At 30.7% G+C, this 26,283-nt stretch overlaps 2 protein-coding genes across 2 annotated transcripts; one reads left to right on the top strand and one right to left on the bottom strand.

Annotated features, from left to right (window-relative positions):
• The first annotated feature begins 10,561 nt into the window (after positions 1-10,561).
• On the top strand, positions 10,562-11,701 carry LOC114174564 (transcription factor MYB106-like). Its single transcript, XM_028059399.1, has 3 exons — positions 10,562-10,694; positions 10,818-10,947; positions 11,053-11,701. The coding sequence occupies exons 1-3, from the start codon at positions 10,562-10,564 to the stop codon at positions 11,699-11,701; spliced, it is 912 nt and encodes a 303-aa protein (XP_027915200.1).
• A 9,455-nt stretch (positions 11,702-21,156) lies between these two features.
• Positions 21,157-22,629, bottom strand: LOC114174565 (transcription factor MYB106-like). The gene is made up of 4 exons (XM_028059400.1): positions 22,613-22,629; positions 22,165-22,310; positions 21,911-22,040; positions 21,157-21,805 (listed from the first exon to the last, which is right to left on the bottom strand). Exons 1-4 carry the CDS (start codon positions 22,627-22,629, stop codon positions 21,157-21,159), a joined length of 942 nt encoding a protein of 313 aa, XP_027915201.1.
• Positions 22,630-26,283: the final 3,654 nt, after the last annotated feature.

Consider the following 26,283-nt stretch of genomic DNA (forward strand, 5'->3'; position numbering starts at 1 on the left):
TGCATAACTATGATAGGTTATACTACATAAATCTATTAGGTATTTGTTATCCTCATGCCATCACCTTAATCTTATGTCGAGAGAACAAAATAACTCTAGCAGATTACAAGAGATGTCTCATATCAAAATCAGACCAAAGAGAAACAAAAGACATGAAAAAGAACATTACCTCAATTACTTGCTAGTTTTGAGGTCCTTGATTTAACCTTACCTCACTCACCCCTCTTAATGGAGAATTAAAGATCAAGGAGTGACCACCTAAATATTACTCCAAGGCAACTTAGAGGTCAGTTTAAAGAAATGTAATCACTTCAACATCATTCGTAAAAAAGAAAAATACTAAGAACTCTCATGTAATGAAAACATAAACTTTATAATTCATGGAATGAGTCATCCTTCATTATTCACTCCACCCAAAATTCATTATGACTCATTTTCGTATGGAGTTCACAACATTGATCACCACATCATGCTCATTTACCCTCCAAATTAGATACGTAGGTTATCAATTCAATTTCAATTTCAATTTCAATTTCAAACGGTATGCATAATTAAAAGTCTAAAAGGAGGCAATCCGCATGAGAGTGTCTGGTACACTCCTTATAATTATACACATATGAAAAGAATTACCTGCAGTATGCATCATGCCATTGTAATCACAATTAACGCTCAATTTAGTAATAACCCTAAATTTAGAAATGGAAAAGTAACCCCTTCTAGCAAAATGAAAGACGAACTTGGAAAGGGTGGCTTTAAGGTCTCCGCACTCTGTTAGCCAAATGGGGATGAAGAGTAAGTGGAACGAATCTCAAAACGCTGCAAATGGGGATGAAAACGCAAAATATTCTGTTCAAAATGCCTAAAATCAATTCATAATCAAATCCCAACAAGTTTGGTGGTGAAAAACGTTCGAAACTCACTTAGATGAGGTTGGAATGGTGGTCGTCGATGGAAAACGCTCGCGGAAACAGTGCAACAGCGTAGGGTTTTTGCGTTTCATGTAAAGATAAGTAAAACTTAACGTCGGTGGTGAAGGAGTCTGACGTTAAGTGACATCGGGGGAACAACTGTCCGACGTCCTTTTTTAAATGACATCGGGGTTTTTTAGGCAGACGTTAAATTACGTCTGATTTGGAACGGGCGGATGTTAAATTACGTCTGATATGGAACGGACAGACGTTAAAACAGTTTGATAATTTACAAAAATGTCACCGGTCATTTTTAACATTGGACTTTTTTTAGGCAAACGTTATAGGGGTGACTATATAACGCTTTTGTGTTAGTGAATGATCGATCTTGACTTTTAGCCTGGGATGGACCATCTTAAACATCTGTCAGGAAAGACCAATCTCGACCTTCAGTTTGGGCCAACCCGTCACAACGTTCAACGTAAGCTAATTCGTTTCAACCTTATGTCTGCGTAAACTTCTGTTGCACTTAGGTTTATATCAATCTATCTCAACCTTGGACGAGCCACCACGCCATTCGACAAGCAGTAGCTCGTCTTAAAACATTCCCATTTAGACCTTTGGCTCGGCCACACGCATCTCAATAATCGACTTGAGTTGGTCGGTCCCGACCTTTGGGCCTCGACGATTGGTCTCATAGTTCGGTCTAGAATGACCCGTTTTACTATCATTTAAGCAATCTATCATGAACTTCAGCCTCAAGATAGCTTGTGTTGACCTTTGAGTTAGGCCAACCCTTCTTTATCTTTAAATTAGGTTGACTCTTCTCGACCTGCGACGCAAGTTAGCATGTCTCAAAATTCAAACTTCGTCTAGGTCAAATTGTATCGACCTTTGGACTGCATAGGCCTATCTCAACCATCAATATGGGCCAACTCATTTCGACCTCTTGGGCCAACGCATATTAGCCTTCATCCTAGGCAACTCGTCTCGGCCTACAGACTAAAACAACTTGTCATGACCTTCGTACCATGATGGTCCATCTTTGACTTCTATATGAAAATGCATGTTGCAACTTTCTACCTGATATGACTCTTCTCGAACTTGGGCATAACTGACAAATTTTGACCTTTCACTTGGACAGGCATAAAACATGCTTTGGCACATCACATGCTTTGACTCGGATTTGCCCATCTCGACCTTCAACTTGGGAAGACCCATCTCGACTTTTAAATCGCATAACACATCTCGAACTTCGGCCTGAGAAGATCCCTTTCTACCTTTAGTGTGATCTAGCCCATCTCGACCTTCGGTTCGAGATGGTCAGAGTTGTCCTTTATGGTGGATCGACATGTCTTGACCTTCGGAATCAGCTGCTCGCTCTCGACCTTCAACTAGAGTTGGCCTTTCTCAACCTGAACCGGTTCGACTTGACCTTTGCTCAAGCTGGCCTCTCTTGACCTTCGATCCAAGTTGACTCGTCTCGAACTTTAACTATTGTTAGCTTATTTTGACCTTTACTTAAGACAGTTCGTTTAGACCTTCTACTTGAGATGACCCCTATCCACCTTCATTCATGGTTGGAACCACCTTGACCTTTGTCTAGGATAAATCGTCTTAGTCTTCATGCCAAGATGGCTCGTCTCAACCTTCAGCCTGTGACAACTCGTCTTGCCAATCGGTCTGGTAATGCCCGTGTCGTCCTTTGGCTTGACACAACTCGTCTCACCTTTTGGATTGAGATGACCTATCTCAACGTTTTGACCTATTGTGGCCCGACTCAACTTTTGGTCTGATGTGGTAAAAAGAGTACTTTATCTCACTACAAGAAAAACTGCTATTACTGACGGTCAAATTCGTCGGTAATGATCAAAATCCGTCGCTAAATCAACATTATCGACGGTAAAAAAATATGTCGGTAAAATCAGATTTTACCGACAGATTTTGAGTTATGTAAGTACCGACAAATTTTGATGTAGGAAAAATCCGTCGGTAATTCAAATTTGGGTGAAAAATTTCTCTTCTTTTACCAACTGAAAAATCCGTCAATAAATTCATCGATAAAAAAATTAAATTATTTACGGATTTTATCGACGAATTTTGAGTTATGTAAGTACCGATAAATTTACCGACGGAAAAATTTGTTGGTAATTCAAATTTGGGTGGGAAATTTCCCGTTTTTTATACCGATAGAAAAATCTGTCGTAAATTTGTCGGGTAAAAAAAATTTGAATTATTGACGTATTTTACCGACATATTTTTCTGTCGATAAATGAAATCTGTGTTACCGACAGATTTTTTGGTCGGTAATTAAAATTTGAGAATCTATCGATAATATTCGTTAATAATTCAAATTACCGACAAAAATATATCCGTGGGTAAAATTTGATCAGTAATTTCAAATTTTTTTTAGTATATGAATTTCTTTCTCCTTTTTTTTTTTCAAAATATATGGCAGCCTTTTAATGTTTTAACTATTTGTTTGCTGAAATAATTCTATCTATAGTTAAGAATAACCAATATGTTATTATTCACATTAAACAGAAATACAAAATTAGGAGAGTGACATTTTTTATATTGATTGGCACCAAATGTCTCAAACCACATAAGACCGAGACTTTCCAAATGTCTGAATCCCCATAGAAGCAAAAGGTTTGGCACCATACTACATTGTTGCCACTGCATCAAACTTATGATAACACCTCTAAATCAATTTACATCCTTTAAAACAACTTCGTAACATATCACATGTTCATCCCTGCTATGTTTCTAGTGTCTTTAAACGTCTGCCATGCAGAAACCCGAGGTTAGATTGTAGATACAGTCAACCAATTTTTTATTAGAATTTTCTTAGGAACAGGAAGAAGGGTTCTATTACTCCCAAGTAGGGTTTTCTTTTAAAAATTGAAGTAATGATGTGCATAAGAAAAAAGATACAAATAATAACAGTGCTATATTAAGACTCTAGACACGAAAAAACAGAAATATATGAATTCGGAGAAATGAAAATTTCGAATATCAAATTTATTACAGCTAAACACATCACCGGAGAAGGAAAACAAATTCCATTAATTAATTTTTTTTCTGTGAATCAAAGAAAAGTTTGCAATTATGAGTACACAGGAATTACCTTTCCTAAGAATATGTGAAGAAATAAAAATCATGTCACTATTTTCCCCTCTAACCCTATGTCCATTACCAGAGGTAGATACGTATAATTAAAATCATTTTCTCGCCAAAAGTGCAATCCTAACTTCACGTTTATTTCATCTAAACTTATCACCTATCAAAGAAAGACAACATTTCCATAAAATAATTTTTGTCTATTAATCCTCCTCCCATTTTTGTACTTATTTTTTTGGGCAACACGTTAAAAGATGAAAAAAAAAAAGAGCACTGTTTGCAATTATATGTGCACAGGAATTTCCAGTTCTAAGAATATGTGAAGAATAAAAAACCATGTTACTATTTTCTCCATATGTGAGTAGGGAACAATATCTTCATTACCAAAGGTAGATGGGTACAAGTGATTTTCTCGCCAAAAGTGCTTCGATCCCAACTTCAAGCTTTAGTTAAGGGGGGTAGGCATTGAAATTAACATTACAACCATGCTTTCTAACACAAGTTTATTGTTGTAGTTTTTACTAAAAGACCATGTTTAAACCTTTAAGACCATTATATTTACTAGAATACAAATTTAGACTAAAAATTTTAATATTTCATAAACTAAAAGTATGAAATTCAATATCAACAAAAATATCACTCCATTTTAAATTATATATGGTATTTTGATACACCACTTGATCAACACAAATACTATTTCATCTAATTTCGTATTTCTTTTTAATGTGAGTAATAACATACTGATTAATACTCTTGCCTGTAGATCGAAATATTGTTGAAAAGTAGTTAAAAAATAAATAGAAAACGAGATAGACTACTCATGTTTTATAATGGAATAAGAATAATATGAAATAACTAGAAATAGTAACTTTCCATTTTTCTAGGAGAATTCAAACTGCATCACATAGGAAAGCAGTTGAAGTTATTGATCGAAGCTACTTATTGTGCAGCAGCAGTTTGAATACACATGAAGGTGGAAACATAGCACACTGGAAGGACAGAGACAGGACAGTATAGTTAATTGCACTGACGATGGTGCAGGAGACTGGTTCAGATTAAGGTTTTCTATAAATTGCAACATTCATACAATCTGTTTTATGCATTCAATTAATTCAAATGTTGTGCACGCACCATTGGTTCAAAATATCGTATGCTGCTTACATGGGTCCCAATTATGTTGGAAGCATGCATGTCTTCTTTATCATATATAGGACGGTGCAAACTGATGCATCTATTGATTAGCCGTATAGTATTAGTTGGGAACACGTACTGGAAAGAACACATTTTTTGTTTATTCTAGACTATCACTTAACAGGAAAACATAAATTATTATAAATTAATCATTTTGAAATTGCTTGATCTTTTGGTTGTAAAACCGATCAGATTGGCTTCTTAAATATGTTTTCAATTTCTGAATTTTAATGTGAAATTAAAATTCGTTCGTAGCATCTAAATTGTTTATGGTGTTTGACACGTTCCTGTTTTAACATATGCTGAAAAACATATTTGAAATATAAAATAATTAATTTAATTGGGTTAAAAGTACTATATCTATTCATTTAAAATTTGAGGACTAAAATGTATCAAAATTTCAGATAGTAACGAAATCTAATTTTGCATCAAAGTTCATAGACTAAAAATATATTGGTTTAATTAGTCGAATGATACACACTTTCATTTGGATGTGTCAGTTTGATATACACTTTTAAAAGTGTGTCAATTGAATTAGAACTCAATTAACACTTTTTTAAAAGCTGGTCAACAAAAATGGATACCATTCAACTAATTAAATCAAACATATTTAATATTTTATTTTAACACCTCCAAAATTTTGTCTTAACATCCGTTACTCGATAAGAAGTTGATCGTGGAGAAAAGCAAGGCTACACAGTGCATTTTCTTTGAGTAATGGATGAATTCGGCATGTTGTTATTACTATCTTTGAAGAGTTAGGCTTTACTATAACTAAGTTAGGAAAGTCTGATGTGCTTTGATTGTACTATTGATCAGCTTTTTTAGAATCGGGTTTCAATTGTAATAAGATGTCATTTAGTTGGAAATATTTACATGGAAACATGTTTCATATTATGAATGAGATGTGTTCTTACTGTACTCTGACTTGAATATCGAAGGTGAGTCAACATTTCTGGAGATCGGGTTGTTCATGTAATATCCTATAAAATTATAATAATTAGGAAAAGTAAATATAAGAAGTGATAATTCATTATTTTAGAAGAATTTATTTAAAAGGATTTTATAAAATATAATGATTTATTATTATTTATTTAAAATTTTTTTTTAAGACATAAAAATTAATATAAAAATAGGAATATGTGTGTGTACCGTAGCCAAGTAGCCTTGTGAGGAGGATGTTTTTCCTTTATTTTAATAATTACAATAAAATAACAAGAGTACCAAAAAGAGAATTGGACAAAGTATTTGATATTAGTTCAGATAAAAAAAATTATATTTAATTGTTAATTTTTCTAAGAAGGGATTAACTAATCATTAAAATTAAACTGAGATTACAAATAAGAGTAATAACAGTTTAGAAAATAAAATACTTTTTTGAAGTTACAAGATATGAAAGACATCATTTTTGAAATTCATAAAACATGAACACCTCATTTGAGTCTTACAAAAAATGTAATCACCTTTTTTGAATCACTCAAAAGATAAATAAACACGTTATTTGAATCCATAAAGAATGAATCCATAAAAAATGAACACTTTATTTAAATAACAATCACACTGAAATCCACTTATTGAAAGTTATTGACTTAAGGGATGTTATACCTGAAATAGATATCCATAATAAATAAAGCCTTATTTATTTATTTATTTATATTTATTTAAGTAAGTAGCAATTAAACAAACGTTAACAATAAAAAATTAAAATAAATATTAAAAATAAAAATGTTTAGCATTAATTTAACGAAACACTAATTTGATATTTTATTTATTTAAATTATGATCGATTAAGAGAACGTAAATATAAAATAAATAAAAAAGCTAAAATAATTGAGGTCGGTTTGTTTAGAGGTTACTAACCTTATTTCCTTTTAATATTTTATATATTTAAATTAGTGTTGGCTTAGCTTCCGCTAAATATCGAAAAAAATTTGAAAATAAATAAGGTTAGTGATAGTTAAGTTTTATATTCTGAATTTGTGTGTATTTTTTATATTAAATTGTAAATAATTTTAATCTAAAGGTTCAAATTTAAGATGACAAATCTTTTCATTTATAATTTTCTTCCTTCACTTTTAATATAAATCTCATCATCAGTTTTTTTTTTCATACAATGTTATTACTAAAAAAATTTTAAAAATTAAATAGTTTTAATATATTTTATATATTTGATATTTTAAAAGTAAAGTATACATCTATATCTATATATAAAGACCTTTTTGTAGTTCATATTTAATTTTTAATTTTATCTTTTAAATGTTTTTTAAATAAAAATAATTATTTTATTAATATTATTTTTTAAGTGATCATTTTCTTAATTTAACCATTTTTTATTTGACTATTTTTTAAAATTAATCATTATAAACGAAAATTAATTATTATTAGACTATAAAAATAATTTATATGTAATTTTATAATAATAATAATAACAATAATTATAATTTTATTTTTTTATTATCATAAAAAAAGTTAGTACAATGCTTTTACTAGTTTATATAAAAATCACTTTGAAAAAATTGTCATATCAACAAAGTCTACAACTTTAAACCCCAATTGTTGGATAGTCCACCTGTAACAGGTGGTCTTCGACGGCTTATCTTTAAATTGTCTGGCCAAAGGACTAGCTGAGATGTTGATAGGTCATCCGGTACAGTCTCAAATATTTGTTGGAAGCATGCATATGTCTCTTTTCTCATGTGTAGGATGGATTCTAAGCATGGATTCGGGTGGAGTTCGTGCAAACTGATGCTTCGATTTATTAGCTGCATAGTATTAGCCGGCGGACACACAATGGAATAAACACATTTTTGGCACGAAGGAAAACATAAATTATTATAAACTCATTTGAATTTCCATGATCTTTTGGTTGTAAAACAGTAAGATTCGCTTCTTAAATACGGAAGTGAGTGCAAAGGAAGCAGTAAGACAGGCATTTCAAATCTATATTGTTTTAATAAGTCCATTTAAATAGATTTATCTCAAATTTAAATTCATATTTTCATATCTTATATCCAGTTTACTTGGATTTGGATTCCATTAATTTTTGGATTTGGAAAATCTCATTGTCAATCTACTTAATTGGATTTTGAATGGATTTAGATTAAATATAATTTTTTTTTTAAATTTTGAAAATCCATAATTAAGATGCATCTAAGTCAAGCCATGATGACTAATCACCAAGTCGAAGGTAAGCACGAGTTGGCTTCAAATGGAGGTTAGTCAAGTAAGTTCCGATTGATTGTCGAGCAGAGTCAGTCTCGAGTGAAGATCAACTCGAATCGATCACAACCAAAGATTAACCCTCGTCGGTCCCAATCAAACATCAACCTGAGCCAGCCTAAGCCAAACATCAATTTGAGTCAGTCCCAACCAAATGTTTCCCTACATCGGCCTTCGTCATACATCAACTTGAGTCAACTTCGGTCAACTTAGTCAAGATTGAAGGTCGACCAAGTCAACCCAACCAAAGATCAACCATCGTTATCAATGGTTAAAGGTTACTCTGACTCATCATCAATCGAAGGTCAACCCGAGTGACTAGAAATATAATTCTCTGTTTCTTGATAATAGAACCATCTTGCCACCTATCATATAAGAAGATGTGCATAACATGAGTGAGACACATACTGTGACACCCAACCTATGAAATTGAAGATCCCTCCAAACTGAAGAAGTTACAAATCACCCCACCTATATATTAAGGCACAATGCCAGTATTACCTCATTGTCTCCTTATATGTCGATGATCTTATCTACACAGGAAACAATGTGGAGATGATGAAAGAATTTAAGGAAGACATTATGAAGAGATTTGAGATGACCGACTTTGGGTTGATGAATTATTTTCTCAGTATAAAGGTGAAATAACAAGAAGATGGTATATTTATCTCTCAAAAGAAATATATTGAATTCCTATTGAAGAAGTTCAATATATATATGATTGTAAACCTGTCAATACTCCATTGGTGATAAACGAGAAGCTACAAAGAAATGATGGAGCACAAGAAGCATAAGCATCACTCTACAAGTGTTTGATTGAAAGTCTCTTATATCTCACAACCACACGACCAGACATTATTTATGCTACGAGTCTTCTATCAAGATTCATGCAAAAGCCAAGTCAGAATCATTATGGAGTAGGAAAAAGAATTTTAACATATCTACAAGACACAAAGGAGTTTGGAATATGGTACAAAACCATGACTAACTCAAGGATGATCGACTACACTAATAATGATTGGCAGGGTCAATAGATGACATGAAGAACACCTCAGGCTATGCTTTCTCTCTTGGATCAAGGATATTCTCTTAGGCATCAAAGAAGCAAGCAACCGTGACACAATCAACAATTGAAGCAGAATACGTGGCTGCTACTAAAACAATAGTCCAGTTGTATGGCTTCGAAAGATATTCAAAGATATGGGAGAAAAATAAAGTGGACCTACTGCAATCAACTGTGACAATAAATAAACTATTGCAATGACAAAGAACCTAGTGCATAACACATAGCAAATAAATATCATTTCATTAGAGAAGTAGAGACAAGTATGAAGGTCCGACCCGAGTATTGCACAACAAAATACCAAATTGCAGATAGTTTTACAAAACTGTTACCAGAACCAGGGTTTGAACTACTACGCGTTATGCTTAGAGTTACCGAATTTGCATTAAAGAGGAGTATTAAGGAGTAATGCAAATTCTAGAAGAATCTAGAAAATGTTAAGATATAGTTATTAAAATGTAATGAAAGTTCTAGAGGAAAGTAGAAAAGCCTAAGATAAGAAGAAAATATCAAGAACATTATACAAGCAAAAATCTAGAACATTCTACACAAGTTGTGACTAATACTTTCTAGAATAGTCTATAAGTCTATAAATACCCATGTACTCAACCATTTGAATGATGACAACAAGTAAGACAACATCTAAAACACCACTCACAACTACATAACATACTACTACTTCTAGATTCTACTATTTCCACAAATTTCTCTATCCTATCAACTATTCCTTTGACAACCTCAAAATATCATAGGGAATACTATATATGAACATTTTAAAATAAAAAAAGAACAAGAGCTGAAAAGGAAATGGGTATAGGGAGTTAAGGGACCTACCACTTTGATCCTGACCCATCTTCTAAAGATGACAGATAAATATTTAACATAAAGGTTTTCATAGAGGGTACGGTATTTATACGTATTATAGTAACGATCACCTAATTGCTGTACCCTTCCGATATATCCTTCTATGTCTCTATATGTTAACTCTTGGCCTGCACTGCGTAAAAACCTAAACAAGGACCGATTCGGGTTACCTTACAACAGTTTGCCATTAAAAATGGGAAGGGTGCCATGCTGTGAGAAGGTAGGATTGAAGAAAGGACCATGGACACCAGAAGAAGACAAGAAGCTCCTCGACTACGTTCGAAAGCATGGCCACGGTAACTGGCGTTCAGTGCCTGCCATAGCGGGTAATCAAACAACTTCTGTATACCTTTTTTCTCGATCAATGAGTGCGCATGTTCTTGATATTGAGGAATCGAAGTTCTAATCTCCCATTTTATGTGTTACATACATGTATGATTTATATGTAGGTCTTCAAAGATGTGGAAAGAGTTGCAGATTGAGGTGGATTAACTATCTCAAACCTGACATCAAACGAGGAAACTTCAGCGCCGAGGAAGACTACACCATTATTCAACTTCATGCTCTTCTTGGAAACAAGTGACCTTTAGTTTCTTTTGGTTTTGGTACTTTAGTATTGGAAAAATCAAATGGTTAATCATATATTTCTCAGAAGCTAATCATGTTTCTCTATTACACACACAGATGGTCAATCATAGCAGCTCACCTGCCCCAAAGAACAGACAATGAGATAAAGAACTATTGGAATACCAACATCAAGAAAAGACTCATCAGAATGGGGTTAGATCCCCTAACCCACAAAACAATAAAACCCAACAAGTTTGAAGCCTCTGGCGGTGGCCATGACCAGTTCAAAGACACCATCAACATCTGCCACGTGGCTCAATGGGAGGGTGCTCGACTTGAAGCTGAAGCCAGAGGATCTATGGTGCAAGTTGGATCGGGATCCTCGCGTTCCTCTGGGCTAATTTTAAGCAGGATTCCAACTCAACCTTGTCTTTCATCACATTCAGTGTCAACCGAAAACAACAAAACGTATAACATGTATGCCCTCGTGCTTGCCACAAATCATGATTTTCAGTCATCAGTATCCACTTTGAGCATTCCCATGCTTCCTGCAGTTTCTAATATTCCACAAATCACGAACATAGAAAGTTCAGTTTCATATAAGTGTCATAATAATGTCATGGGAGCTAGTAGCCACGTTCAAAAGGAAATGGAAGGTTGTGTATCAAATTTTGAAGATGATGACATTATGGTGGCTGTGGAAGCATTTAGAGCAGCAAGGTCTGAGAGTATCGAAGATCTGTTTAATGAACCCACTTCCATTTAGAAGGTCCAATATGACGATTTCTTTTAAGATATGTGTGATTCGTAGCTTCTTCTCTTTGGAGGGTTTTTAGTTTCATGTCAGGTTGGGTGTCGGATGTTTCGCATCCACCTTATGCTTTCTGGTATCATGAAATAGATTATTTATTATATTTTTGTTTTCTCATGTTCTGATGCTGTATTCTTGAGCATTGTGCTTAAGATTTAGTTTTCTTTTTTGTTTTAATGAAATATTCCTTATAAAAAAAAACAACAACTTACCCGTGAGTGCCAAGGTTGTAATGTTGCATGTTACTATCATCTCTATACTTCATGGAAAACCATAAGATGAAAAGGGGTATATGTATCCATTATTTTTGGGAAATAATTAAAAGAGTTAACATAGTCTTCTCATTTAGTCAATGTTACTTTAGTTTCGGTCTCATTGGCAGTACCTTCAATACGACATGTTAGTGATGGAAGACGTCATTTTGCGTTTATTGTTGTAGTAATTTATGTATTTTTCTTGTTTTTCATTTGAGACGACAAAAAAAAATTAACTATATTAAGATATCATTCTCATTTTAGATATGATTTATAACTTTCTAATAGAACTACATCCATTTCTACCAAAATTAAGACAAAAATTTTGTAAAATATAGCATACATTTTCCATTGGCACAACTTAGAAAGCACTAGAGTTGATCCATAATGTTATCTATTCTTTTTCTTGCGGAAAACAAATGTCTCCTTTTCTTGTTATGTACACTAGTCTTATTTTAATCATTAAATTAATATAATATATTTAATAGTTTGATCGTGTAGGAAGAGGGGTTTCAATGGTAACTTTCTCTCTCATAGCGAAGACCCTCAATATAACTGAAATGGTTTGCAAATTGTAGTGTTGACAAAAAGGATCAACCAAGGCTTCTAATTAAAGGACAGTAGTTATGCGGCAGAAATGGAAACAAAAAGTCTTTTTACAAAAGACTACACTTGACTTTCTACACTCAAAATGTGCAACACAAATTTATGTTGGTTCATCCAAACCTAAGAGCAACGTCTAATTCTACATCAAGGCAATTACTTATGAGATTTCAATAAGAAAATAAATTATTACAAGAGTACACAATTCACTTTTGATAACAACGAGTCACAAAACCACTACTAATTAATTATACCATTAGTTTTGACGACATTATTTGAAATTAAAAACATTGATATTACGAATACTTGACATTAATATCATGTATATTCTTATACCTGCCTTTTCCTTTTCTAAATTATATTGTTTTATAGAGATAGTAAGAAATAAAAAATGCAGCTATAAGAATATAGCTCATAGTACTGTAAATTTTCATGTCATGAAAACGAAATAAGTATATTTTCTGAGTATTTCTTGTGGTAAATTATTTAGTATATTCATAAAAAAATTGTGATATTCTGAAAATTTTTATAAATATGAAAAATAGTGAAATTACAAAGTAAACTGGTCTCTTATATTACTGCAAAACTAACTTTTAACGGAAAAAATATATACATGATGTCAATAATAGACGGGAAATATTACACTCAAACTCTTGTTACAGTGACTAGGACATTTCATATACGTTTTCCTTTTTTGTATATTATATAAATAAGAACTAAAGAAATTATATATATATATATATATATATATATATATATATAAAGTTTTGTTTTTATTTTTGTTTTAAAGATTTTATTAAATAACCTGAAACGCTAATTAAGTCATATACTTCAATCAATTTGTAATTTAGTACCACATATTAGAGTTTTTAGAACTTAATAATTTTGACTTAGCTAGAATTGTACGAGTTTTGGAAAGGGCATTTACCATTTTTTGTGTTAATGGATTTTTTGGCTTGTAAAAAAATCCTAAACAAAAAATGAGAGGGTTCTAGCCAAAAACTGTGCCACTACAAAGAGCAGCAGGTTTATTAATGTCATGGACTTAGAAACAAACAACCCTAATCAAACCCAGAACTGCCTCAAATTAGGTGACAGACAAATAAACTATGCAAGTTCTTTAATATTTCATTTATAGTTTAAGTTTCTCATTATTACTATTTTGGAACATTTAATTAACAATGGTATATGACGTACAAGGGTTAAATCTATTTTTAATTTCTAAATTTTGATATAAATTAAAATTTTTGTTATTGTTCAAATTTTCATACAGTTTAGTCCACAAATTTTAAAAATAATAAATATACTAATATTCATAACCTAATTGTATTAAATATTTTATGTGTCAAATATTTTAAAATGATTTTTAAGTTGTTTATATCATTTTTATAAATTTTAACTTAAATGTCAGTCTAGAATATTATTTAACAAGTTCAAAAATATTATTATTATTAAATTAAATAGATTATATATTTTTTATTTTTAAAACTTAGATACTAAAATATATAAAAATTGAGGACAAGTACGAATTTCATTTGGAACAAAAATATATTTATCTCATTTATAAATTACTTTATGGACTTGTATGAAAGAAAGCTTTTTAAGGAGAGGCAATCTTTTAGCATTAACTTCTTGATGGCATGTGTTGGATATCGATAACAACTTGAGACTTCTAACTTCCAAATTTTCTGTTGCATGGTATTTTGATCTTTTGACAAAGAATTATAGAAACTTTACCAATATTTTTTATTTGTCTAATAAGAGGCCTATATATATATATATATATATATATATATATATATATATATATATATATATATATATATATATATATATATATATATTATGAGTAATAACAAGCACAATGTCTTATTAGGTTTCCTTATAACAGTTTGACATTCAAACCTGGAAGGATCCATGCTGTGAAGGTAGGGTTGAAGATCTACATTGCATGTTGAAGCTAACTCATATTGCCATAACCATTGGCCTAATACCGCGTTTTTTTAGGTGAATGTACTATTCATAAAAAATGGAAAGAGATGATTAGGAAGTAAGTAGTATGCTTTTTTGAAGGTGATACAAGGTGATGAGAGGAGATGATTATGGGAATTCATTGAAAATTCAATCTCACAATTCATAGTGAGATTAGAGGGTGACTAAGATGGATTTAACAAATTACCCTTCATTATTTAATTTTTGTTGCAGGTGATTTAGCTGCTGTTAAAATCAGTACACGTGGTTTCAGTTCACTTTTTTAATTTTGTGGTTATAATAAAAATTTATTACTTCTAAAATTATTATTAAAAAGAAAAAAAAAAGTTTCCATGTAAATAAATTATTCTCCACCTTATATATTAAATTTATTTTCATACAAAATATATTGTATTATTCATCTTTTTATAAATAATTTTTTATATTTTCAATCATTCAATAAAAATTTATAAAATAATTTTAAACTATTTATATATAATTTTATATTACCTATAATAATAAAGACATTTTGGTAATCTAACTTTTTTTCTATTAAATTTTTTTTAAATATATTACATCAGTCAATTCAATCACAAATTTTTACGAACTTCATTTTGTAATCCACTCTAAAATTACCTCTGAATATCACCTTCTAATTCTTGTGATCTCTTCCTCTCTCTCTTTCTCTAATCCTTCCTCTTAAAAGAATACAATCTAAATTTTAAGCAAAACCCAAACTCAACTTTCTCCTTCATCACATTTACTATCAATCCCAACATAATAATACAATGTACACTACAAGAAAAATCTTAATAATTAAATTTACTAATCAAAATTAATTAGTCACTGTAGTGACTAATTTAAATATTAATTTATAAATTAAAATTTTTGATAATTAAATTAATTTTAAAAAATTATGATTAATTTCTAAATTAGTAATTAAAATAATTTTTATTATCGATCGATCATTATTTAAATTTTTTTTAGTAGTATAATGTGTATGACGACATTCCAGTCACACAGCATCACCTGAGTAGAAAGCTTTATTTCTGCCTTATCTACCAATTTTAAAAAGAACATCTATTGATATTGCGTTGCCACTTACCAACCGCTGCATAAATTAGGACTGTTTTGACTGTACATTAATTTATTTTTTCTTTGAACAATTTACCTAAAGCTAAATCTTTTTAAGGGTAATGGTAATGGCATATATAATATCAAACTCTAAAGATAAATGATTGCGATGATTACTCAAACTAGAAAAAGAGGAAGTCATAGATATTTAATGATAGATACTGTTACATCAGATTGGAAGGTCTGATACCTGATACTAAATATGCAGAAGAGTTTGGAAGCAATAATGACATTTAGTGTCTTTACTGTCCAAACGTCTGTCACCCAGTAACTCCAATGGCAGTTCTGCTATTCAGATTCCAAGGTTAGATTGTATATGCAGTCAAACAATCTCGTAGTAGAATTGTCTTAGGAACAGGAACTAGAGTTCTATTATTGCCAAGTAGGGTTTTCTTTTTAACACTCACGAAGAGCAACAGAATATGAATGAATTAAGAAAAATGAAATTTTTGAATATCAAATTTATTACGGCTAAACTCATCACCAGTGAAAGAATGAAAATAAATTCCAACAACTAATTTTTTGTCAATGAATCAAAGCAAAAGTTTTCAACTATGAGCGCACAGGAATTTCCTTTCCTAAGAATTTGTGAAGAATTAAAAGTCAAGTTACTATTTTCTCCGTCTAGTCTGTGTCTGTAAGGAACAATATCTTCATTACCAGAGGTAGTTAGGTACCCTTAACGTTTATTTCAGCTAAACTCATCACCTATCAAAAAGAAGGAAACATTTCCATCAAATAAATTTTTGTTTATTAATCCTCCTCCCATGTGGTTAGGCATAGCAATTTACATTACAGCCACACTTTCTAACACAAGTTCATTGTTGTAGTTTTTACTAGAAATACAGATTTAGACTAAAATTTTAATATTTCATGATAACTAAAAGTATTAGTCAATATCAACATAATTCATGTCACTCCATTTTAAATTAGGATATTTTGATACAATACTTAATCGATACAAATACTATTTCAAATAATTTCGTATTTTTCTTTTTATGCGAGTAATAACATACTCTTACCTATAGAAAAAAAAATATCGTTGAAAAAATAGTTTAAAAAATTAAAATAACTATTATTTGTCGACTAATTTTTTCATTAAGAACTATGTTATTCATGATTTTTCATTATCAATGAAAATACATAGGAGTAAGAAGTAAGGTCAATTATTGTTGGGTTCACTAAATAAAATTCAATTTTTTTCTAAAATAAGTTTGTCATAAAAGACTATGTAATCATGTAATCGTGATTCTTTATTGTGGATAAAGATATACGTAGGAGTGATGATTAATCCTTGTCGGACCCAAAAAACTAAAAAAAATATTTTTGTTTCTTTGCACATTCTTTTATTATTATTTTTGGGAAAAAGAAGTATTTTGAAAAACCACATCTTTTTGTTTCCGTCTTATCTTAGGACGAACGTTGTGAGATGCTAATACATTTTCTACACTTAATTAACTATTGGATTCAAAATCTGGTTTTTTGCATACCTTGTCTTATATCATTTTTGTTTTTTCGTAGTTTTCCAGAATAAACTATAGTGGTGATCCAAACTATGATTTTTTTTTTCAAGTTTTATTTTTTGTCTGTCATTTCGTCGCGATTTCGATTATGACAGATAATAACTCCACTAGAAATATTAGGGAGTCATGCCATTTAATTAGATATGCAAAATTGTTGTGCTTTTTCTTTATCCTTTTTCTTTCCCTTTTTTATTTGGCTATATGTCGGTTCTTGTTTATTTTATTATATTTGGAACTATTGTATCTATTATTCTTGTCTTCTTTTTCTTATTATTGGAATAATTGTAGTGCTGAATATTAAACCCTAGGTAGGAGACATTTTATATTTGCTTGGAAATATTTTAGTTGTGTTTGCAGGTGAAGGTTTGAGTATGGATTGCATTCTCCCTTCACACATACATATCATGGGTGGGACCTTATACTCAGGTCCGAACGAAATATCAAACTTAAAAGATAAAGGATTACAGTAAGTTAGACTAGCAACATATAAGATTACATAGATATTTAGGGTGTGTTGTATATTTTAGAAGATGGATTTGGAGGAGAGTGAGTTGTGGTGAATTAGAGAATTAGAGGATGAATTGTGTGTTTTTGTTTTAAAGGATTTGAGGGTAAAAGTGAGTGAATTTAGAAGCAAAATTTATGAAGATTTTTGAGTGATTTGAATAATATAATAGATAAATAAAATAAAATTTTAATAGATTAATTGTAAGATTATAGTTTTGTCCCTATAATTAAAATAATAATAATATATTATTATTATTATTATTATTATTATTATTATTATTATAAATTATTACAATTTTAAAAGAAAATTTTTTGTGTAAACTTTTATATGAAAAATAAAATAAAATAAATAAAATAATGTTAAAAATATAGGTTAAGTTCTTCCTCTCCCTCCAAAACCCTTCAAAATGGTATCTGTAACATCCCTGGCTACCCCTCCTCGGGCCCCAGAGGCTGTCAGGTTACTACAGCCCAATGCACCCCAACCCCTCACCCTTCTCCGTCCATTCATACTGGGTGGGTTGTTGCCAGTGGGAATCGAACCCCCAACCTGACCTTTAACACCTCTGGCTCACCAGAAGATGCTACCAGTTGTGAACTGGTAGCATCTGCTGGTGTGCCAGAGGTGTTAAAGGTCAGGTTGGGGGTTCGATTCCCACTGGCAGCGCAACTGGTAGCATCTGCTGGTGAGCCAGAGGTGTTAAAGGTCAGGTTGGGGGTTCACTTTCCGTTAAGTTTTCGTACCCAAATTTGTAATATGCATCAATGTAGTACTTTCCGTTAAGTTTTCGCAAACACCGTTAAGTACCTTGTCACGTGTCAGCTTCTGGTTTTTTTAATTTTTTTAAATTTAAAAAAAAATTGAATTTTTTTTTAAAATTGTCACGTGTCAAATGCTTGATGTAACACGTGACAAGGTATTGTCACGTGACAAGGTACCTCCCAAGTGATTTCAACTTAGTCTCTATATATGTCTATTTGTTTCAATTTAGTATCCATATATGTTTATTTGTTTCAATTTAGTACCGGCTCTATTTGTTTCAATTTTGTCCGAATATTTTTTTACAAAATTGAGAAATATTGTGTCTTCCTTAAGATCAAATTTATTATTTATATAAATGTTATATTTATATTTGTTATTAAAAATGATTTATAAAATTAAGTTAAAATTTATATTAAAATTAATAGTAAAAGGAATTCCCAGCTCCAACTTTTTACTTTTAAATTAAAGAATAAACAAAATAGTGGAACACTTAGATAAATAAGATGGTAAAGATAAATAGTTTACTTTTATTTACCAATAAAAATGCATTTTGACTGAACAAGGCCATACCAAATTAATAATAGTTCCAGAAAAAGGACTTCTAATATTCATCACACTTTACCGTGTACAGTATAACAGTGTACGGCCAAACATCATGCTTGCAGTAGATTAGCATGGTTGGTTCTCGAAACGGAAATGAAAATTTTGAAGTCAAAAGTTAATCCAACTAACATATTTATGTTTTTTCACTATTTTACAATTTGTTTATGTGTAAAATATTTTTAATAAAAATTAATTTTTATATTTTTAGAAGAAAGAAAAAATAAATAATAGTGAGGGATGTAATAAAAGAAAAGAGTGGTGTTAAAATATCAATAATATATATTTAAATATATTTTCATATTTCAAAAATGTATATGATTTGATTTAAAATGGGATTTTAAATTTGTTTTTCAACTTTCATCTCTAAATCTTTTTAAAATCTCACGTTGACCGGTTAGCGTGAGATAAAACCAATTTATCATTTAACAGTATTTCAAGAAGGTTTCACAACAGTTTATAAAAGATAGTCAAAAGTTTATTCTTTTTATTGAGCTTTGTTTTGATAAATCTCTCAAAAAATTTGGGTGAGTACGTGGTTCAATTTTAACCAAAAGGTTTTATTAGACTTCCAACGTTATGATGATTATATGTATAGGGTGCTTAGTTTATTCTGTAAATATGATTGAGTATCTAATTCAGAAGCAGAGAAAAAAACTTCAAGAAAAATTAAAAGAAACGTGATAAAAGAAAGAATAAAGAAGAACATTTCATGAAAGATTTTGAGGGAGAATCACAAGCCCGTGGCTGAAAGAAGTAAAGAAGCTCTTAATTTTTGTATTTTGCTTTCCAAATATTTCTAAGCACTTGTGTTTTTCTATTCAAAACTATATCATGCTCCTTATAAAAGAAATTCAACCCATCTTGTAAAATCCCTTTAAAAGATTAAATATAAATTCTCCTTGTGAATTCACTTTGAAAATCTTATGAGTTCTCTACTCTTATCGTAGTTCTTATCTTCATAATCTTTTCTCAATTTGTGAATCTTTACTCTTATCTTTTGGTTAGTCGTCATCCATTTTCTAATTTATTTTTCAAAATGTTCTTTTTTTCATGTTTTTTTGTGTTTTGTGACTAAGGATTTTGAATCACCATGGACATGTTTCTACAAGTTTTCCTTCTGCGATGAAGATCCTTCCAACCTCCTATAGTTCACATCATTGTCATGCTTCGTAGATGAACTAAAGAAGGTCAAGTAACGTTGTGAAGTAATGGACTCGCAAGAAAGATTGAAGAACTGTGTCTAAAGAGCTTCAGTGAATAAACAACTTTGCCTGATGAGCTTCGACAAACCAGAGAACTTCATTTAATGATTTTCAACAAATCGAATATCAACTAGAAAATAAAAAACTAGTTTATAATATATAAATAATACAAATTTTATTTTATACATCAATTTTGTGAGATTAATTAAACTTTTAGTCTAATCCTTCTTAAAAAAAGAACTTTATCTGATCATCTTAATATTACGAAAACTAAAGAAAAAACAAACTACTTGTAAAAAAAAAATATTATAACTTTTTATGGGTTTTTCTTTAATCTAATTTTTTTAGTATAAAATCTGAAACCAATATCCAAATTACTGAAATAATATATAATGTAAAAAAATCATCGTATTAATTTACATACAATATATTATAATACATATACTGACCATAATAATATATTAATGTATATACCTGTATAATAATAATTTTAAATGTCATATACTATCCATCAAATACAAACTGTGTTAACAAAAATATATTTTTTTCTATTGCAAGATTAAAAATCATATCTAAAGGGTGAAACAATAGAGAGATGAACTTAGAATTAGAGATTACATACATCTCCTTAAAACTGAAGGGAACTAAATCTATAGCACAAGGAATGCTCAAGAATACAGCATCAGAACATGAGAAAACAAAAATATAATTATCTGTTTCATGATAGCAGAAAGCATAACGTGGGTGAGACACATACTGACACCCAACCTGACATGAAACTGAAAACCCATCCAAACAGAAGAAGCTACGAATCACACATATTTTAAAAGAAATCGTCATATGAGACCTTCTAAACGGAAGTGGGTTCTTTAAACAGCTCTTCGATACTGTCAGACCTTGCTGTTCTAAATGCTTCCACAGCCACCATAATGTCATCATCTTGTAAGTTTGATACCCAACTTTCCATTACCTTTTTTCTTTGGCCACTAGCTCCCATGAAACTATTATCACTCTTATATGAAAGTGAACTTTCTTTATTCGTGATTTGTGGAGTATTAGAAACTGCAGGAAACCTGGGAAAGCTCAAAGTGGATACAGATGACCGAAAATCATGATTTGGGGCAAGCACCAGGGCATACATGTTATACACTGTATTGGGTTCGGTTGACACTGAATGTGATGAAAGACAAGGTTGGATTGGAATTTTGCTTAAAATTAGCCCAGAGGAACGCGAGGATCCCGATCCAACTTGCACCATAGATCCTCTGGCTTCAGCTTCAAGTCGAGCACTTTCCCATTGAGCCATGTGGTAGATGTTGATGGTGTCTTTGGACTGGTCATGGCCATCACCGCAGGCTTCAAACGTGTTGGGTTTTATTGTTTTGTGGGAAATGGGATCTAAGCCCATTGTGATGAGTCTTTTCTTGATGTTGGTATTCCAATAGTTCTTTATCTCATTGTCTGTTCTTTGGGGCAGGTGAGCTGCTATGATTGACCATCTGTGTGTGCAATACAGAAACATGTTTAGCTTATGAGAAATATATGATTAACCATTTGATTTTTCCAATACTAAAGAACCAAAACCAAAAGAAACAAAAGGTCACTTGTTTCCAAGGAGAGCATGAAGTTGAATAATGGTGCGGTCTTCCTCGGCGCTGAAGTTTCCTCGTTTGATGTCAGGTTTGAGATAGTTAATCCACCTCAATCTGCAACTCTTTCCACATCTTTGAAGACCTACATATAAATCATACATGTATGTAACACATAAAATTGGGATTAGAACTTTGATTCCCCGATATCAAGAACATGCACACTCATTGTTTGAGAAAAAAAGGGTACACAGAAGTGGTATTATTACCCGCTTTGGCAGGCACTGAACGCCATTTTCCATGACCATGGTTCCGAACGTAGTCGAGGAGCTTGTTGTCTTCTTCTGGAGTCCATGGTCCTTTCTTCAACCCTACATTCTCACAGCATCGCATCCTTCCCAGTGTTAATGGAAAACTGTTGTAAGGTAATCCGAATCAGTCCTTTTTTATTGTTACGCGGTGCAGGCCAAGAGTTAACATATATATACATAGAAGAATATATTGAAAGGGTGCAACAGTAGGTGATTGTTACTGTAATAAGTATAAATAGTGTACCTTATATGATAACCTTTAGCTTAAATATTTATCTGTCATCTTTAAGAAGATGGGTTCATGAGGATCAAAGTGGTAATAGGTCCCTTTCCTTTTCAGCTGTTGATTTTCTTATTTCAAAGTCTTCATACATATACTATTTACCTGTTTATCATGTTTTCTTACTTTCTGCTATCCTCCATCGGTATTTGCTCGTTTATTTTTAGGAATACCAATGTTACAGATAACAAATCTATCAGCTATTTTTTTGTTGAATTAAATTAAGGAAAATGATATTTTTACTATTAAATTTTGACAATTTTTAACAACTTTTTTTTAAAACATGTGTCATATTTTAAATGATTTTAAAATATTAAAAATAAAAAATACTGAACTATTTAAAAAATATCAAAAATGTTAAAATTTAATAGTAAAAAATATTTTCCTTAAATTAAATCGGCCATTGTGTCGTGACGCAGTGCAACCCAAAAGTTATCATATATAGAAAGATATATTAAAGGGTACAGTTTTAAGTGATTATTACTATAATAAGTACAAACACTGTACCCTATACGGAAACCTGTAGCTTAAATATATTTATCTGTCATCTTTAAGAAGATGGGGTCAGGATCAAAGTGCCACTTCCCTTTCTGCTCGTTTTTCTTATTTCAAAGTGTTTACTTGGTTATCATGTTTTCTTATTTTCTGTTGTTATCGAATAAGTGTGAGTGAAAGTCAAATGCTAGCTACGTAAAAATAAAGGTTGATATCATCTTTAACATTTTGTGTTAAAAATAGTATCAAATTCTTTATATATATAAAAATTATATCATATATGTAAAACTATAATCTCTCAAATAACACTATGACTATAATCGTACATGTGACACACTCGTGAAATATACCATATGAAAATTTTACGAAATACGAGTAGAAGGTAGAGAAGTACTTCTCCAAATGACTATTGCACTATACGCGTGCTTCTCACCTGTGTCCCCCAACATTACATCCGTTCAAAACTATCATTGTTACTTAGCTTTACCCTAATGAGAATCAAAATATATATATATATATATATATATATATATATATATATATATATATATATGAGATTGTTGCATGAATTATATTAGAATGAAGTGTGGTGGATGAATATATAGGGCTTGCCTCCTATGAATCTTGTAAGGTATGTGAGTGTGATTTTAGAATATACCCACCTGACACGTATACAATAAAAATATGTTTTTAGTAGGTAGGTAGCATTTAACTAACTTCTTAGCCACAAGGCAGCATTTATTATTTTAAAAGCATCGTCCTCATTATCTTAGAAATACGCAAACAATAATATACTGGCGAGAATAAAACAAGGCTTTTTTTTGTTTTTTCACGAATTAATATATATAATTTGTGGGTAGATTACCAATTTAACTTTCTCCCGGCAACACTTCCGAGCTCTAGGCAAAAGGGAAAGCAAGATGGTTATATAAAACTAGCGTAAACATGTTGTCGCGCTTGTGTGTATGAATTTTTTAAATATACATGATATTATATTAGTAGGTGATAATATTGTAATGTTATTAAATTAATATATAAACTAGAATTATATTTATTAGAAATAAAGTGAAATATATCATATAGAATAACCATTGATAAATGAAGAAGAAGAAAATAAGCAGAGATAGCTGGTTGTATAAAAAGCTTGTAAAAGTAACAGTCAATTATTAAAAATTTAATAAATTATTATATTTAAAGGATAAACTTGATATTTTAAAATCTGAACACAAAAAAAGAAATCCCCTTTATATATGGTTATAGATGAGATTGTTCAAAAATTGAAGTCTTTTGGTTTGTGCACGGGGTTTTGACATTTATTGATTCAACAATTAATGTATCACACTTATGGATTTTTCTTTGAACCTACCGTCTTGCTTTTTACCACTTAATTTCTTTAGTGATCGGTAAAGAACTTTAGTAACTTAAAAAAAATAATAATAATAAACAATGTGAAAAATGTTAGGAATCTAGAACTTGACTCAAAAGGTTAAAAAAACACAAAATTTTAGACAAAATTTTCTCAAAATTTGAAAGACACAAAATAATAAAAAAGACTACCAAAGAGTTAATTATAACAACGCGAAGACTAGGTTGTGATTGGGATAACAATTTAACAAATAACAAATATTAGAGCATATAACTATGTTGGACTCTTTTAACTTTTTTCTTTTTCTTTCAATATATTTTTTTTTCTCTTTTAATTTTGCAGTCCTAATAGAAGAATTAAAATAACTAACCACTACAGAAACGGACGTCTTGCTAGGCGAGCAAATATTAGCTCGTTGTGGTAGCAGTCTCTCTTAGAATTCTCTCACTGAGCGAGATTTGAGATTTTTGCCTCGCTAGGCGAGAGTGCACTATCAACAAACCCAATTTTATTAATAGAATGCCCTTCAAAACCCAAAATAATTAATTGGAACAAAAACAAATAATTTCTACAAATCAAATCCAGAATTACTCAATTTTTAAAATGAAGAACACACGAACATAAATAGTAAAAGATTTTTAGATTTTTAGATTTTTATTTTTATAACAGAAAAATAAGATAATAAAAGAAATTCAAACCAAAATCAGGCTTTGATACCAAATGATACGATCCTCTTCTACTCATACAACAGGTATCTATCAATCTTAATAAACTTAACAAACAATACAAACACTAGAGGCCTAGAATTGAACCTACAACCACAAAACTTGATCTCGTTTTACCAGACATATGGATCCATATTCTACTTCTGATGATCCATTATGAACATCAAAAGTTACTTTGGGAAGTGATTAGGTAGTTGAGTATTTCTCATAAAACATTGGTACAATCATAATTATTTCTTTCTCGAAAATATTAGCCATTTATAGGCACATAAAAGAGATATATACTCACTACCTGACCTTGGTGATGCTGAGCATGTATCGGATAGTCCCAAGTTTGGCCTATGAATATCCTAGTCCAGTGCGCTATTCTGAACTATCCAGATATTCACTTACTTGGTAAAACTTCCTTAGACCCCACCATGGTCCCTGCCTTTCATCCCGCAGTGTACTAAACTGTGACTTTCCAAATACAAATACTCTGACACTGGTTTAATCTCAACTTATTGAAACCAGACTTAACTCTTACTTAACTGACATACTCTTGGATATTTTCAAATGTAATAAAATGTGATGACTATCAAATCATGTCATTGTATAAACTATACACAAAGAATATAAAACAATGATAAAATGTACATGTAATTTTCTTCTATCTAAGCTCACTGAATAAAACAATATTTATTTTTACTTTATTTTTTATATAAAATAGTGCTAAAATAAGAATCAAAGTAAGAACTTCAAATCAATAACTAGATAAGGATTAGAATGTTATAAATAAATATAATAACAAAAATATAAATTAAACAGGACCGGTGCGTAAATGGAGATATATCAAATAAACAGGACCAGTGCGTAACTAGAGATAAAATAAATAAACAGAAGATAAATAAAATAAAATAAATAAACAGGACTAGTGCATAACTGAAAATAAATTAAATAAAATAAATAAACAAAACTATTGCATAACTAGAGAAAATTAACTAAAATAAATAAACAAGTTCAGTACATAACTGGAGAAAAATTAAATCAATTAAATAAACAGGACTAGTATGTAACTGGAGATTAAATACAATAAATAAACAGGATCGGTGCATAAGATAAATTAAATAAAATAAAGAAACAGGATCAATGCGTAACTAGAGATAAATTAATTAAAATAAATAAACACGACCACTGGATAACTGAAGATAAATTAAATAGACAAGATTAGA

The sequence above is a fragment of the Vigna unguiculata genome, chromosome 2 (assembly GCF_004118075.2).
Source record: "Vigna unguiculata cultivar IT97K-499-35 chromosome 2, ASM411807v1, whole genome shotgun sequence".
Lineage (NCBI taxonomy): Eukaryota > Viridiplantae > Streptophyta > Magnoliopsida > Fabales > Fabaceae > Vigna > Vigna unguiculata.